The sequence below is a fragment of the Mchenga conophoros genome, linkage group LG14, assembly GCF_057382185.1.
Source record: "Mchenga conophoros isolate Kocher_MC1m ecotype Shallow Benthic linkage group LG14, M_conophoros_male_GT1.1, whole genome shotgun sequence".
Classification (NCBI taxonomy): domain Eukaryota; kingdom Metazoa; phylum Chordata; class Actinopteri; order Cichliformes; family Cichlidae; genus Mchenga; species Mchenga conophoros.
Window position 1 is genome coordinate 19,209,209 of NC_140539.1, and position 17,817 is coordinate 19,227,025.

At 42.2% G+C, this 17,817-nt stretch overlaps 1 protein-coding gene across 2 annotated transcripts in view; it reads right to left on the bottom strand.

Annotated features, from left to right (window-relative positions):
• Nucleotides 1–17,817, bottom strand: part of gucy1a2 (guanylate cyclase 1, soluble, alpha 2) — a 54,829-nt gene extending 37,012 nt beyond the window's left edge. The window contains exons 1-5 of one of the 2 annotated variants that reach the window (XM_085245702.1): nucleotides 16,897–17,817; nucleotides 16,474–16,804; nucleotides 7,669–7,730; nucleotides 6,192–6,301; nucleotides 2,563–3,473 (exon numbers count right to left, since the gene is read on the bottom strand). In XM_085245702.1, the coding sequence (XP_085101828.1) occupies nucleotides 2,563–3,473; nucleotides 6,192–6,301; nucleotides 7,669–7,730; nucleotides 16,474–16,791 (1,401 nt within the window). In that variant the 5' untranslated portion in view covers nucleotides 16,792–16,804; nucleotides 16,897–17,817. Of the gene's footprint in view, nucleotides 1–2,562; nucleotides 3,474–6,191; nucleotides 6,302–7,668; nucleotides 7,731–16,473; nucleotides 16,808–16,896 lie in introns of both variants that reach the window. The other variant, XM_085245703.1, reaches the window with a different exon arrangement.

Sequence of the window (17,817 nt, forward strand, 5' to 3'; positions counted from 1 at the left end):
CATAGATGTGCTAAAATACCTTTTTCGACCAGAGGACTGTGGATGATTTTAAACCTGATTTCACACGCAATCTTTTGCCCGTAGCACCAATCAGTAACTTATGTTTGTGCTTTGCCAACCAGATGCATCTGGCATTTTTGAAGCAATCATAGCTGCATTTTTTAATCGATAAAAACATTTTTAAAATTAATTTACTCCCCGAAGAAATGGAAGAAAATGAAAAGGCTTGGAGATAAGAAGCAGAAAAGCTTTGTGAAGGAAGAGACAGACCTCAGTAAGCAGCAGAGAAGGAGAGAGAGGTGAGAGAGAATTACAGTGAATTTTTAAGAGACACTGACAGAGAGAAGATGAAAGCTTGAGAGGAGACGCTGTAGTGGTGCTTGAGATCTGACTGTGAAGAGGTGGGATCCGACTGCTGAGGGCATGTGGAATGTGGACTTTGCGGTTCATTGTTATTGTGTGCCTCTGCATACATGTGTCCAGGACATGAACCTGTGTAGCTGTGCAAATGAATGGATCAAGAACTAAAAATGGCCAAAGCAAGACTGACAACACTTAAACTGAACCTTCTATATATGCATCTTAGCATCTACATTGCAGCTTGCATTTTTCAGACAACAACCATGCCCAAATAAGTGCTTTATTTTAAGAAATTATTACAGTATTGAAATGTGGTAATTAAGGGCAATAGTTCTTAAAATTGTCACTCCGTGACTTTTTTAAAAAAGGACATTTTCAGTGAATTCATGAAAACTTTAGCTTTTATAATTGCAGAAAAGTCTCTGCAATGAGCTACCAGCTACCAGAACTTGCACGCCTATCATTTAGTTTCACTGGTCCAGCCCACTTAAGATCAAAGTGGCCGATGATGTAAAATCAGTATGACTTCCTTGATGTACCCACTTATCGTCTTGCATAAAAGTAAAACAAATTCGATGATTTTCAATTATTTATACAGGTATTTTATTGAAATATTTACGTCAGTTTAGTTTAAAAATGAATTTTAACTGCTAGCTGCCGTGCCAGGGCAATGACTAGAGCAAACAGTGCTTAGACAAGGAGCATAACATGGTGAGATTTTAAACACATTGTGTGCCACTCACTATAGCTTCACATTGCCATTCATTTAACTTGCCACTATATATGATACATGTAGTCATTTCATTGCCCCAGCTATTGCGCCCGCTACAAAGCCAATAGGTAAAGATTTCTTTCCATATCTTCCACACCATCTATATTCACCCACCCTTTTGCTCATGGTGTTGCTTTGCCTACAAGAGTAAAAATAGCCTCTGTGCTTAGAATTGCCAAAACAGTCTGCCTGCATAAGTCCTGGCACTGTCTCATTAAAATCATCTCATCTCTCATCTGAACACAGAATAAGCCACCTGTTACACAAGCAACCGCTAAAAAGGACAGCAGAGGAACAGGACAAACGCATAAATATGAAAACAACCCTCCAAGTGATTTAAAATCAAACAAATATCACTTATTTACCTAAATCACAGTTTTTTCTTCATGCTCAAGCCTTTGGTTCGAAGTGGATGGGAAGAAATTTGTAGCTAAAATGATCAGAAACTAGCTTTCAGCTTCAAGGTGGATCAAAGATGTAAATATCTCATGACCTGCGGATATGGTAGATATGAATCTATAAAATTAATGCACCTCTCTGCAGCTTAAGCTCAAGACATACCTATCTCACTCACTCAATCACACAATCACACATACACTGCGCAGCACCGTGGCTGCTCTGATTAATCTCTTCTCTGTCGATTCTGTTTAGCGTCAGGGTGTTCGGTGCTATCGCTGGCGACCTGTGGAGACCATCCAATCAATAGAGAGCTGGATATAGCACACAAATCCCACTGATTAATTCTTTCTCGCAAACTGGAACCAATTCAAACCACACCTCTCCTGAGCAAAATCATTACAAGCCTGTGGGCGTTGATGTGATGACGTGGAACAGAGTTCAATACAAACAAAGTGCTGCTAACACATGACTACTTTTTTGGGGGGGGGAGATGAAAGACAAGACAGAGAAGTTCAAATTTAGCTATACTAAATTCAGCCTTGACTTAGGACACATTAAACAAATCGGTATCTGGGGAAATTTGTAACTATAAAGACAATAAAACTGTGGCCTTCTTGCACTAATTTAGAGGAAACACTGGAAGCTTTCATGTGATACCAAGGCAGAACAAAGATTCCATTTTTTCCATGGTGCATAAAGCCCTACGCTGGGACATGACAAAGAGTGCATGCTCTTCTAATCAGGCTAAACATGGATCAGTCTGCCCAAAACTAAGCCACAGTTCACTGATCTAAAGGCAGTGCCATGCTTGTTTTAACAGTGATACAGAATGTAAGCTGTTCCAACAGCACAAGTGCATCATGCTTGTTAACAATCTCTGTGTCTGTGGCAACAAAGACAGCACATACATCTGGAATAAAATCATGGCATGGTTAGATTTTTAGGATGTGTTGATTAATACATGACAATAGTGACCTCATTACTTAAGAACTTGGAATCTGGAGTTAATCTTCCATGTAGGATAGCTTTACCTTCTCCTTGATGTCCGCTTGTGTGGTGTCAGGCCTGGTACGGATAGTAAATGGGGATGCAAGCCTCAGTAGGATGCCTTGAAATGAGGGATCCATCTTAGGTGAGACAATCTCAAAACAGTCCCTGAACGAGAGGCTCCGGTAAGTCTCTATACGAGTCTGTTTCCTCAGTCCTTCCCCAAGCTGCAGTAGCTCCATGTGAGGCCCCAGGACAAGGTGAAACGGAAAGGCACGGCAAAATGTGGCCAGGCCAATGCGCAGATCGCTGGGGTTGGTGGAGATCGAGAGGGGGGGTCGTTTACCGGTCGCCGAGGCGGCGTTGGGGAGGGAAGAGATGCAAAGAGGGCTGGTCTCCTGGATTTGGAAGGAGAGGCAAACTGTCGGAGCAGTGGTCGGGAAAGGAGAGGGAGGGGATGGGGATGAGGAGGGTGAGGCAGTGGGAGACGCGGTCGGGGTCGGGGTCGTCGAGTCACAGTCTGTGTTTTCTGCATCTTTATTGGGCAACAAGGGAGTTAGAGGGGGCACCTCTTCCACCTCCACTTGTGAATGAAAGATACGCCTGGCAACAGCTCTGATCAACCCCGGCATGACCAACCCGACAACAGGGGCAGGGTTGAAGCAATGAAGAACCAATATTTTTCCTCCTCCATTTCTTTCTGCCTGATCTCCAACTTTGTCCAATTTTCTTCTGCCTTTGTCCTCCTCACGGGGGTCCTTACACTGGAAGGAGGGGCTCTCAGATGAGGCACGGCGCCCCGTAGAGGTGCGAATGTGTTCCAAAATGGCGTCAAAGCCATTGAAGAAATCCTGGAGGTTGCCACCCACAGCCCGAAGTACACGTTCATTTTCTTCAAAGCAGAGACCAAAGAACTCCTCTCCAAAATGCTCTCGCAGCTCACAGAATGGTACTCCTGGGACAGGGGGATGAGAAACACCAGTGTCAGCCATACTGTATTGCACTCTTCTGAGGATGTAAACATAGTTTTGATATCATAGACAGTGAACTAAACAGCTAAACTATCAACATATTGGAGAAGATACTCTCCTGTTTTTGAAGAAGAAATATGCACTTTAATGTTTTGATGCCTACACGAGTATGATTTTCTGTTACAGCGGCAATTTATATAAAACCCAACATTATCTTTACTCCATGGTATGTTTAGACAGAGATTCAAATCCAGCAGAAAAAATCATTTCAGGGATATCGAGCAGAGAAAATCAGTGTTTTGAGTAATCAAACATCAAAGCTGTGCTAATATAATTAATACAGATAAAATAAAATAAACATGTCGGGTGCTTGTTGAGTGACAGAAAAAAAATGGGATTAAAAGATTAGAAAAAAGTCAAAGCGACATTTGACGTAAATAAAACCTCAAAACAGGATAAAACTGTAAAAAAATAAATAAATAAATACGGAAGAAAATCCACAGAATTTGTGAAGTATAATTAAAGACATCAAAAGGTCCGACTAAACAGGCTCACAGAAAAACAAAACTGCAAACAGCACAGTCAGTGAATCCAGATTAGAGATTAATATAGTCTTCTGACGTCACAGAAGAAATTTTGGTACTCTTGTGCCTGAGAGTATATGCAGTTGTCCAAGCAAAAGCCAAATCCTCTGTAGGCCTCAGTGTTTCGCTTTATGTGACACAACTGCGTAATCTAAACACTAATTAGTTCTCCTTTACTTGTTTTTTGTTCGCTTTTTTGTACATGTCCTTGGCTGTCCTTGAAAAGCTCTATAAATAAAATGTATTATTATTATTATTAAGATGAACCATGATACAGGTATCAGTTATTTATCAGCTGATTTGTACTCTTCTTCCAACAGTCATGCGCTCAGGATGATGACCAAAAGAATGAAAACCCAGATAAAAATAGAATAGAATAGAATAGAATAGAATAGAATAGCCTTTATTGTCATTGTACAGAGTACAACGAAATTGGAGTGCCACTCCCATTTCGTTGTACTCTGTACAATGACAATAAAGGCTAAAAGGCCTAAATGGGGTTTTGTAAATGTTTCCTTTAAAAAAATGGAGCACCTTAGTGAAACGCCATTAGTGATCTATGGGGAAAGAAAGCTAATGATGGATGATGCCTTAGCTTAGCTCCAGTTTTTCTATTAGGAGCATTATAAAATTACTGCCAGTTTTGCTGGGAAAGGAGAGGCATGGTGAGGACAAAAGTTTGAGTATAGACTATATGGATGTCACAGCTGGAGACCACAGCAGAGTACATTTTTGACCAAGAACTACATAAAACTTGGATTGATTTGATTACAGAATCCATTTCCCTCCAAGTGTAAACTGAAGAGTTGAATCAGCCCAAAGTTTAGAAATCATTCCTCAAATATCCTTGAGTTGATGTCTCTGACTTCAGCTTTTATTCTCACTGAAAATCGTTGGCAGCACAGAAACCAAAGAGTATTAATGAGCTGGATGCTTTTATCAGAAAGTGGCATAAAAATAATGCATGAATGCGTTCTTACTCATTACAGAAATTAAAGGATATGGTGGTTAGCACTGTTGTCTAACACCAAGAAGGTCCTGAGTTCGATTCCACCACCTGTGTTGAGTTTGCAGGTTCTCCCCTTGTTTGTGTGGGTTCTCTCTGGGTACTCTAGATTCCCACAGTCCAAAGACATGCAGTTAGTGAGGTTAGGTCAACTGGTAATTCTAAGGGTAGGATGCGAGAAGGATTACTTTTTACTGCTATCGCTAGAGTCAACGTTATGAACATAGTGGTGGTAATGGTTAAAACACTGCTTTGAATTGGACCCATGCAGAGTGTACAGATAGCTTCTAAAGCCAGTGAACACATAATAGCTATATACTGTCACCACGGGGCAGTGTCTGAAATAAGCAGTCTTTAAGCTAAACTGAGTGCAAAAAACATTGAAATGTGTCCACTACGAGCAAAGTCTTTGCTTTTCATGCTATTTTTTTCCACTGTCACTTTCTTTCCTGTTAAGGCTCTTTTTTTTTTAGCCAATAAGCATTCGACCTCTGCACAGCGTCATCCACGTTGAGCGAAGTGTCACTGGGGGGGGGGGGTTTTGGAAGACTGCATGCTAGCACATTTGCATAGGCAAACACCTTCCCAAAACAGACATAAACGCCATACTGTAACACCGGCTTACCGAGAAAATGCAGAAAATCAGAACATTAAAAAATTTTTTAAAAAGACTCAAAGGACGTACGAGACTGTAGATGGAGGCAGGAAGAGATCTTAGATGTAACAGAGGGAAGAAGAAGCTGTACTGAGTGACTCACCAGGACAGTGTGCGTGCGTGTGCGTGTGTGTGTGTTTGATGCTGGGCATTGGAGACAGTAGAAGCCCCCATAGTGAGTCATACAGTGTGTGGTGGTGTGTGTTTGCTTATCCTTGTAAATAGTTGTATATTTGCGACTGCATGCACACTACCCATGATACCGCATCTCCTTTAAAAGGCTTAGAAGTGTCTACAATGTATTTTCCAAGTCAAGCCTCTGGGGGATGGTTCTGTGTATGTACATGCACAAATAACTATGTTAATATTGAAGGACATGCAAATGGGGAGGGAAAAAAACACAAAGGCAGGATCTGTGGCAAACACACTCCCATCTACCTTTATCTCATATACTTACCCAGTATGGTGGCCATGTATTGGAGGATTTGTAGAACATCCTCCTCTGAACCAGAATTCTCTAGAAATGGACATTTCTCCTCTCGTCTCTCCCCTCCAACTTCCTGACACCTGTAAAGGAAACAAACCAAACACATAAGTTATGGTGGTTCATCATGAATGGTCTCTGTGATGAGAAATTACATTTGCACTATTTTGGAAGGTTTAGGAGTGTGTTTATAGGAATTTTTGACCATTCTTCCAGAAGCACATTTGTGAGGTCACACACTGATATTGGACGAGAAAGTCTGGCTCGCAGTCTCCACTCCATCAAGTTCTTCCACACCATACTCACTCATCCATGTCTTAATGGACCTTGTTTTGTGTACTGGTGTGCAGTCATGTTGGAAAAGGAAGGGGTCATCCCTGAACTGTTCCTACAAAGTTGGGAACATTAAATTGTCTGAAATATTTTGGTATTCTGAAGCAATAAGAATTCTTTTCACTGGAACTAAGGGGCCGAGCCCAACTCCTGAAAAGCAACCCCACAGCATAATCCTTCTCCAACAAACTTTACACTTGGCAGAGACACTAGCTGATTGGCTCGGGACTTTCAATGGTAATTGAGTACATATGTTTTTTAGCATTTTCTGTGACCTGATGCATACCCTGCACACGTTCATATTTGCTGATCACTTAGCAGAGCCAGCAGAAGCAGATGGACAACAGAGAGGCATGGAAAAATGCTCAAGGTCACCTCAACAATGCAAATAAGGAATGTTTTTATTTGTCTCCTTGTCAGACAGTTCAGAGGCCTTTTGCTCGCAAGCTTATTCCCTAATCTTTATGCCACAATTACATGCACTGTGATGCTCCAAAATTAGAGGCAAGATGAGTATTACTTGTGGGAATTCTGGTAATTACTTAATGAAGTACATTAATTGAAGCAAGAAAATACCGAGCGACAACAACTGAGGCCAAAGTGTGAAAAGGAGAGTGGTCAGGAAAGTTAAAGAAAATAACAGTAGAAGTCCAAGTCACAGTCCAGGGTCTGTATCAGTATGCAGTGTATGCTTCGTGAACAATGCTTACTTGTGTTACGCCCGACTGAAGCCTCTCTACTGTGTCTTACAGTTTTGACAGGGCAGGATGGCGAGAGAGCCCGAGACAAGAGGTGAAGGAGTGTGTGTCTATATATGTATGTGTGCGTGTGTTTGTCTGTCTCGCTTGTATTAGTGTGGCAGAAACAGAGGAAGAGAAGACAGCGGGGAGAACGGGAGATAGCAGAGACACGAGGAAGGTTCACAGGTTCTGAACAGGTGTGCGTATGAACATGTGTGACAGTGAGCCAAGTGAGAAAAACAAGGAAAAAAGAGAGAGAATGAGCGGCGGGGATACGGAGACAAGACAGCAGAAAGACAGCAAGTGACAGAAGAAGTTTCCACGCACCGGAGGCCAATAAAAGAAAGAAAGAGAGACTGACTGCAAGCCAGCCTTACCTGATCTCCTGTTGTCTGTAGAACTGTAGAGTCCGCTGTAGAGCTTCCTGAACAGTCTGCGTCTGCAAGCAGAAGTGAAAAATATTAGAAAAGCTTTTTTTTTTTTTCTCCTCATTTGAATTATTTTTTTATGATAAATGGCATGGCCCTTTAACTTCACACTCTAATTTACCAAACTCCAAATTTTAACCAATAAAAATTTGTTCCTGATTCATTGCTGATCTTTCAGTTGGTATTACACCTCAGCTTGAAAACATGTGTGTAGATATGGACACATTTTAACATTTTTCATTTCCTTAACCAATTCTCCAGCTGTGCCAGCTGTCAGAGGATGACATGTGCCTCAGTTTATACTTTATTTAGAATCACCAGCATGTCTTTGGTCTGTGGCCGTGTGGTTTTTCAGGGACACACGGACATTGATGCAAAAGTTTGACTAATTGTAAAATCCAATTGCATTTTGTTTTTGAAATCCATTGCTCTGATAGGATCGCACTAATTTTGCTTATTAAAAGGCACAATAAGACGGCAAGATGATAAAATAACCAGGTAGTTTAAAAATAAATAAATAATAATAATATTTCAATAAAATTCTTAGTAGAGAGCCTGTTAAAAAAAATTAACTGCTTTTTAAAATAGTCCACAGAATCAGCTAAACAGGGTTGTGATGGTAAACTGTTTCACAGCCTTGGTGCCACAGACTGAAAGGCGCTGTCCCCCTGGTCTTTAGTCGTGTACGAGGAAGAACAAATAACAGATTCCGTGAATGAAGACAGCGAGCAGCAGCGTATTTTGTAAGAAACTGAGATATATGATCTGGAGCCTGACCTGTACATTAGCACAGGAATTTTAAAACAAATAGGAGTGTCATGAGCTTGCTTGCTAGAATGTGTTAATAATCTGGCCGACCTAACAAAGACCTAATGAATTCACATTTCACTGATTCTATCCATCCATCCTCTTATCAGCTTATCCAGCCAGGGTTAGGCAGGGTCGGTATCTATTCCAGCTGACACCAGGGCAAGGGTACATCCTGGACAGCTCAACAATAATTTCAGTCCTTTTTCTTCTTCTTCTTCTACTTCTTCTTCTTTTGTACAATGCATTTTCAAAACATGATCCAGTCTGATATAAAAAATCCAATCAGATTACTTGTGATCAAGTCAGCCTTGATGTGTAACTGTAGCCAAGATAGATTAATATGTAACAGGCTTTGTTTCCACTCAAGACCTTTTGCCATGTCACAGTACAGCACAGGTGTGAATAACTAGCCTCCATCCAAACGGATTTTTTCTACTCCCTTTTATATTGTTATCATCCAAATTTCAGAAAAAAAACCCAAAACAATATTGTTAAATAAAAATGTCAAAATGACCATAACACAATGAGATTAACTGTCCGTGTGCATGTGTGTACAGCTGCCGTGTTTTGCGTTACTGACAGCCTAAGCTTGAGAGGGCGGGTCCAATGTGATTATCTGTGGTACAGCTGAAATACAAGGCTGTAGTGACAATACTAGAACACAGTGTGCCAGCTGGAGAGGTCATTCTGAGGCCTCCACCCACTCCGGACAGTGTGTGTGTGTGTGTGTGTGTGTGTGTGTGTGTGTGTGTGTGTGTGTGTGTGTGTGTGTCTTGCAGACAGAGAGGGAATGACAAACATAAAGGCTAGTGAGTTGTGAACATGCAGCACAAAAAACATGAGAAATGATGAGAAGTAGTCAGGGAACCAGGCTGTGTGTGCGTCATCAGACGTTTTAAAAGGTGAACGCAGTTAGACGTCATATTGTAGCTAACCTGCATGTTAGCTGCTTAAAAAACACCTGATGACACAAACACGTTTTGTCACTTTTTAGCACCAGTTGGCCACAGATCAGCCAAACAGCATGAGCACAACTCCCAGATATAAACACACCCAATGGGCTGTACTTTTCAAAAACCAATAGTGAAGAAAAACAACATACTTTCACTGTGTATTCATACAAAGCTTCTATATACAGCATAGTTGTGTATGTATGTGTGTTTTTTGTCATGTCTTCCTCTTGTCATCGCCAACTGGTCACAGCAGACGGCTGCCCCTCCCTCAGCCAGATTCTGTTGGAGGGTCTTCCTGTTAAAAGGGAATTTTTCCTTCCCACTGTCACCAATTTCTTGCTCAAATGGTTGGGATTTACCTCACAACATAAAGCGCCTTGGACCAACAGCTCTTTTTATTTGGCGCTATATAAATAAAGTTGAACTGAATTAAATGTACGTACAGAACAGAACGAGTGTTTTCTCATGACAGCCTGACTCCTTTAAATGCATCTTTCATGAAGCTATTCACTGGCCACATTACATTATAATAATACTTACTGTAAACCTGGCCAAACACACAGGCACACACTGGTATCAGCCCTAAATGTGCAAACCTACTGTACACACTCATGATCATTAGTCTACATTGTTGCATCCCTGGCCTGTTTACTGTACACACATTAATCTCATTCAGTTACACAAAGGTGCTGAGATGGTAGGATTTGGTAAGCGTCGAGTTACCAAATCAAGATGCCCAACTTGTTGCTGTGGGTTATTTAAACTCTCAGCTGGGAGCAACAGAACGATACTGAATGGGTGATAATGAACATGTTAAATTGCATACTATATAAAATGAATACCAATCGTTGCATTTTATCTGGATTTTAAGGCTCTCTCTGAGAACAGTTCAGCAGTTAATGTGACTATAAAGCGCGATAAGCGTAATGCAGCCAGTGTCTCAGACGCGACAGTGGAGTGAATATTTGATGACATCTAGCTGCTTCCTCTACAAAGGTTGAACACACTCATTGTAAATCACTTTAGAAAACCGTGTCTGACAAACGGATGGAAAGCAAAAACAAAACAGGTTTGAAAATTGTCACTACAAAGGTCGACCTACGCTTTGCACAGAGGTTTGTTCGGATACGGTTGCGCATCTGTTTGTTTTGAAATGTCCTGTTTTCTTCTACACTTTCACATTTCAAACCAGCCTCTGGACATGAGTTGAATAAAGCAGCCAATTTTCCCAACACGGAGGTCTGCACAATGCATGGTTGACATTTGGGAGTTGTGTGTGTGTGTGTGTCAACTCGTCTGCAGGCCTCCTCCAGCATGCATTTAACCACAACACTCTTCTCTAAGACGGCTCGTGGAGATTTTTCTTGTATATTTAAGGGAAACAAAATCTCAGCTTGCAGAGGTGAGGTAAACTCTGGTCACTTGGGGACAGCTATGCAGGAATAAAAGTCAATCCAAAGGAAAGCATCCAGTGTAAGGCCTTTAATAAGTCAGTAACAACCTTCAGCCTTGATTACTCACAGGCCCATTAGCTGTTAAAATACTGTTATATGTCACAATTGCAGCTACTCAGATCCAGTTTCAGTAAAAAAAATGTATCTGAACAAACAGAGTTCATGACTTGTGCTTTTTTGTATACTTGGTACCTTTGTGTGTGTGTCTGTGTGATATCCCCTTTAGAACAGCTCCCACTCCTGTGCTATGCATGGTCATTTGGGTTGAGGAACCATGCTCTGCTTGTAGGTGGTGCTGTCAGTTAACACGTCTGCTAAACCTGTCTGCCTTAGCTGCTAGAGCTAAGGAGGAAATGTTCATCTTCTAAAAAATGTAATTTAACGGTACAAAAAACAACAGTTTTAATGAAATAACAGCTGCATCTGATGTGATTATTGATTGTTTGGATTGTGATAGACTGTGTGGAATAGGAAATTGTGCTAATATTGACATGACAGCATCATACAGGTATTGCAGGTTGCATATCCATGAGGTTCCACCACACCCCAAAAGTGCTCTGTTGGATTGAGATCTGATGGCTGTGGAGCTCATTTAAGTACACTGAAGTCACTGTGGTGTTCAAGAAACCAGTATGAGATTAAGTGCATTGTGACATGATGCTCAGCTGGTACTGTGGCAAGAAACCGAAAATTACACCACCACCAGATGCAAGACAAGATGGATTCATACTTTTATCTTGTTTGCACCAAATTCTGACCCTTCATCTTTCATCCCTATTCTAATGCTCAGATTGAACTTCAGCAGGTCGTCTTGACCGTGTCTACATGCCTAAATGCGCTGATTTACCGCCACACGATTGGCTTAGATATCTGCACAAATGAGCAGTTAACCTCTTAAGCACCCACACACCCAAAGATGGGAGCAAAAGGGAGGAGATTGCGGAGATCAGAAAACTGCTGGAGGCTTAACAGCTTAAAGCAGTGTGTCTAATAAAGTGGCCAGTAAGTTTATTTATTAAAACATGAAGATTCCTCCACCAATTTGAATTAGCAGAGTCAGTACTTCATGACTCCTCATACAATATAAATGTGGGTAAAGTCACCAGAAGGTGACAAACTCATTGTGAAGAAATCCACAGGGGAGAAGATGACAGACAGCAGCAGGAAGGTAATCCTATAATTAATTAATTATGTAACAGGTAATCGATATTTGTAAGCAGTGTAGCTTCCAGCAACACTGATCTACTCTTTAAGGATTTACACTCTAGGACGTACTCTAGAGTTTCACATTTTTCATATCTGTGACCAACACTCAGGGCTGATCAGCATTACAGGTCACAAAGCTAATGGCCACCCTTCATGTGTGTACACAAAACTAAGCGCACAAGAAACAGGCAGAGCGTTTGACCACATGTAATTGTGGGTGAGCACGGATGTATCTGTGTGTGTTATTTCTTCTAGGTCAGTGTGAAGACAACCACAGAGAGCACGCTCTGTTCCGTCGGTCACGGTCCAGTGCAATCAGTAGTCGACACTGCTTCTGCACGCACCCATTGTGTGCTTGAGCAGAGTTTGTGTGAGAGGGAGAACAAAAAAGATAATAAACAACGTGTTGTTTGATCAGTCAGTGAGTTAATTTGCATATGTGTGTCGCTACTTACGGCTCCATTTTAATCCCTCCCCATCCCTGTTTCTATCCCTCCCTACATTTCCATAGTAAAGAAACATGATAAGGAGACGTTTACGCCACGGCTTTTTGGCAGAGCTGCTCTAACACACAAATGCCCATCAGACCTTGGACATTTTCCCTTTTTCTGTGATCAAAGCACATCATAATGACCCGTAAGGATGCCAAACTGTTGCATATTATTGCAAAAAAAAAAAACACATACATGCATGTAGACACACACAGTTCCACAGAGTCATCCACATGTACAGTAAATGCTGGATATTACCATCATTGAGTGTTATACTAATCAGTCTTTAAGTGTTCCCTCTTCCCTATTTTTTCATAGATCTATTAAAGATCAGGGCCAGTAAGAGCTGCAGCTGAGAGTTGAAGCTGGCTCTCACTGGTCCTCTCCAATATACACCAACTTCAGTTTTTTTCAGCTATGCTATTGAATATTGTTATTTTGCGAGGTTATGCCTGGCCATTGAAAAAAAAAGAAAAGAAAAGCAGACAATCGCTGCTCTTCTGCATCGATTTCACCACAACATCTATTTCTCGCAGGAATGGGAGCACGAGAGCTGAGTGTTTGCAATTTGGAGAAACCTATTCCCGCAACCAACCGTAGCCTGATGAAAACACAGGAGTGCTCTTGCTCCGTGGAGTACACACAGATCTTGTAACCATATGAGAGCAGATTAGAAGCAAAGACTGTTATGTATTGTATACCTAATGGTCATCTATTCAGCTATTATACTTATCTCTGTCCAAGTGGAACAAGATGTTACCGCTGGGATGACGAAGCATCCCAGCGGTAACATCTGACAAAGCTTTATTCTTCATTAGTCCCCCAACAGACCACAAACAAGACAAGACTATACAGTGCCGCTGCCTTCATTTTCACCATTTCAGGCCATTTTGACTGTCAAGAAAAAAAAATCCCCATTACATCCATGTCTTTGATCCCTAAAATCTACTCAGGGATAAAAGGAACAAGGACTGTGAAGTTTAAGGTATTTTTTTAAAATAAAAACACTGAACCTAGTGCCGGTACCAAAGGGAATCAAGCATAGGCTGTATATAAACAATGGACAACGCCACTGACATTTGTGGACTTACATTTTGATGATTTGAGTTGACCTCATCACCATCACAACTCCCATGATCATCATTGGGAGACACAATAATCGATAGACAGCCACACCATGATGCGTGTATTCTGTATACCCAGGGGTAAACATACAGAATACACGCATCATTGCTATTCTGTATTTTACTGTTAAGCCCAACAACCTCAACAGCCTCCAGTTCAATCTCGGGCTCAGCCCTGACTGCTACTCTAAGCTGGTCAGTTGTAAGCAATATCAAATTTTGATTTTGACTCACATCTCAAAGCTTATCCAGTCCACATTCTTACATCTAAGATCCGCCTTCAGCTGGTCTGCTTTTCACTTCTCTTTATGCTTCTCTTCACTGGGTTCCATTAAAGCTCAGAATCTGTGTTAAAACGTTATCAATAACTATTAAAGTCCTACATGGCCATGCTCCTGCTGCTATATAGCAGACCTACTGAGCCCGGCTTCTCTGATCATTCAATCGGGACCTGTTAACTGTTACACACTCCATTTTAAAACCAGAGGCGATCGCACTTTTTAGGTTGCAACACCTAAAATTTTGGATCAGCCATCCTCAGCCCTGAATGCTGAAAACTGCTGAAAATTCATTTTTATAAATTGCCTTTTCCTTAATTTTTATATTTGGCTTTGGTTTGATTCTAATACGTGCATGGAAGTATGCATGTGGGACTAGAAGTATGACCTTATGTTTGACTGTATGCTGGGAACTGAAAACTTATCTTTAATGTGTGGTTTTATCCAAACATTGCAGCACTTTGTAATTGTGTGTTTTAAAAAGTGCTGTAAACATAAGTAATGTAGAATGAACATCACGCAGTATTCACTAAGACTTAAGTAAGTGAAGCTATAAACTCGTTAAGGAAGTGTTTACTGAGGTGCTAAATTACGACACGAGGAGTCGTCTTTAGTCTTGGACACGTTTGTTTTTGCAAAACAGACGAGTCACGGTTTGCTGGTTATTAGCAAAAAAACAACAACACAAGTTTAACACAATTGTGCATTAGAGCATATCAGGACCTGGAAGTTAATTCCATATTTTACACACAGTCTATGGAGTCAATGTGGCACTCCATTTATCCATCCATCTTCTTTGGTTTATTCAAGTCACAGTCATGGGGGTGCTGGAGCCGATCCCAGCTGTCATAGGGTGAGAGGCAAAGTAGACCCTGGACATGTCTCCGGCCTGTCTCAAGTCTCAGCAACACACTTTGTGGCTCAAAGTCTTCAGCTTGTGTCTGATTTACTTCCCACTCATGTTAAACCATGGCCAAACTATCACAAACTACTCAGGTTCATAATCTTTTAGATTTTCAGCATGAAATTGCAAAGTCACAAACCAATGACCAAATACTCAGGATAGATACATATTTCACTCACAACACAGCAAGAAGACTACTCTTGCGCTGATTTTGTCGTTTTTAGAGTTGGGCAATGTCTACTGAACTCCTTCATGACAACATTTACAGTTCAATATCCTAAACAGGCATCAGGATGTAACGACAGACTACTTGCAATAAACGCACTATAGTATTTTTTAATTATTTTTATGCACCTAAACTAACAGATGTTTTTACTGAAGCACTGTGGCTAAATAAGCTTCTTTTATACTTGAGCAAATCAGGTACAAAGAGACATTCACAACAGTCATCCTATTACTCGATTTGTTGTTTTATTCCCCAGTTTATTTGTAGCATGCACATTTTTCTGGTGCTTACAAATATCTCTAGGAAATATCTTCTCTGTCCAGACAGAAGTTCGGAATAGGCGAGTGCTTAAACCCAGTTTTAAGGCACCAAAAAGCAACATTATGGTGGCACTGATAATATGCAAATACCTTAATATCATAAGTATTGGAGATTGTGGTATAATTTATTTAAAAGCTGATGTCCTGTCCCCAACTGGTACTTTTGTTTTGCCCACATCTGTCTGTCCATCTGTTTACTTATTTTCTATTGTTGAGTAACTACAGAACAACAGATGCAATCAAATCCCAAACCGATGTACCATCGCGAGGGACAGTGCAATAGCAGATTCCCTAATAACACGCCATCCATCACAATCGCACTCAGTTCTAATAGCGGTTTTATTGTATTACAGCCTGTCACACAACTGAGACACGCAGACACAGCAGCAGGCTCATTCGCCACACTCCCAGCATCCTCGCATACACACAGACGAGCCATGGGCATCGCTCTCTCTGTCTCTCTCTAACTCACAACAACATATTTATTATATAATCAGCCAGATGATTCAGGCTATCAGAGGTGAAGGATGAAAAGAGGCTGTTTTCGTAGACAGCACAGCACACATCCTATCATGATGTAAGAAAGGGCATTGTCTGGGTTTTTGGGAGTAACACACTAATGTGGAGAGGCTTGAATGTTGTTGGGTTGTTTTTGTTCCTTCTGAACTTTGGAGACATCTCTGAGCAGTGAAATAAATGCATCAGGATATTTGACCCTGCTGGTTTTAAATTACAGGTTTCATCTTCAGGAGACCTGATTTGGTCAGTAATTGACCTAATTGTATGACAAACAAGGAGTTTTTTAATGATTTAGAAGAATACTTTATCGTTTACACAAATTCACACACACTTTAAGTCCCTGATGTGACCAATATTCTGACAGCAGGAGGCAAAATGCACCAGAATCACCGCAACTTTCTTTAGAAACATGTTAAAGACAATTGATGAGGTCACAGTGAAGCTTTTTCACACTTGTTTGAAATCCTACCGTGGGTGAGGTCAGCCGCCTCAGGCTCTCCCCCAGCGAGTCGAGGTTCACCCTTCTCCTCCTGGTGACCCTCTTGTGTGGTCCGCCGGGTGCTTGCTCCTCACCCGCCGGGAACACGGTCCTCTCGGCGGGGCTGCGGCCGTTCCAGAGCACCGCTCTGTGGGAGGAGGGGAAGGAAGAGAAGGGGCACCCTCGGATCTCCTCCGCCGGCTCCAACCCGCCGTCCCCTCCGTCTCCCCCGGGGCTTTCGAGCCCACAGTCCGAGCCCACCGAGCTGCTGAACGACTCCGAGGAGATCTTGCGCGACGACGAGGACATGGTGGTGGTTGTGCTGCTGAGAAGAAGAGGAGGAGGAGGAGGATGGTGATGATGATAACAGTGGCGGTGTTAAGGATGAGGATGATGCTACAGTCGGCTCCGTACCACGTCCACCTGTACACCGGGGAGTCATCAGATAGTGGGGGGAGGGAGGGCTGGCTGGTTGAGAGGAAAGGCTTGTGTGTATGTGTGTGATTATGCGCGCATGCTGTGTCGGTGTGCGGGTGAGATAATGTCCAGTCCTGCCCGTGTCTGTGTATGCATATGAGACGCGTCTGCCTGCGTGTGAGACGCGGGGAAAGAGAGAGAGAGGAGGGGGTGAGGTCGACTGAGAGCGAGAGCACTAACGGCACGCAAGCATTTATGAAGGGGGAGGGTATCACCTCTTTAAAACCGTCCTCCGTTACCCCCCTAAAAAACGTCCTCCTCGCCGCTCCCCCGGGTGGCCAAACACTCCAGCGGATGCTTCCGATTAAAAATGAGGAGCGGAAGAATTCATCACGCCCGGCAACAGTGTTTATTTTTAATAAAAGACGCAACTATTTTGAAGGACATGTCCCCCTAATTGCCGAAACTGCAGAGCATAACGCGCTGGTCCACCGATAATCCAAACACATGGTAATTATTCCTCTTGCACGCGGGAGAATTTAACAGCATCAGAAAAAAAATGTAACGTATCTTCCTTTTTTTTCTCCTCACGCTGCCCAGAAATCCCCAAAGTCACCGCAGATGTGAGATGCGTCTGCTTCCCTCTCTCTCCTCCTCCTCCTCCTGCTCTTAGTCCTCTGCGACAGCGGTTCTCTTGTCGGTCCTCCAGCTGCTAACCGCAGTCCGGGCATTCCTCCATCTTTTTATTTCCGCTCCTTCACGGCAGCTCCTTGGCCCTTTTTTGTTGCTTTAAGAAGTGGCCGGGGTAGAGGTGAGCTAGAAAGGTAAAAGCGCGCGCGAGAGTGAGCGCGAAAGGTGAGCCAGCAGTAGCAGCACGCGCCAGTGGTGCTTCTAATCTGCGAAGCACGCGCTGTGAAG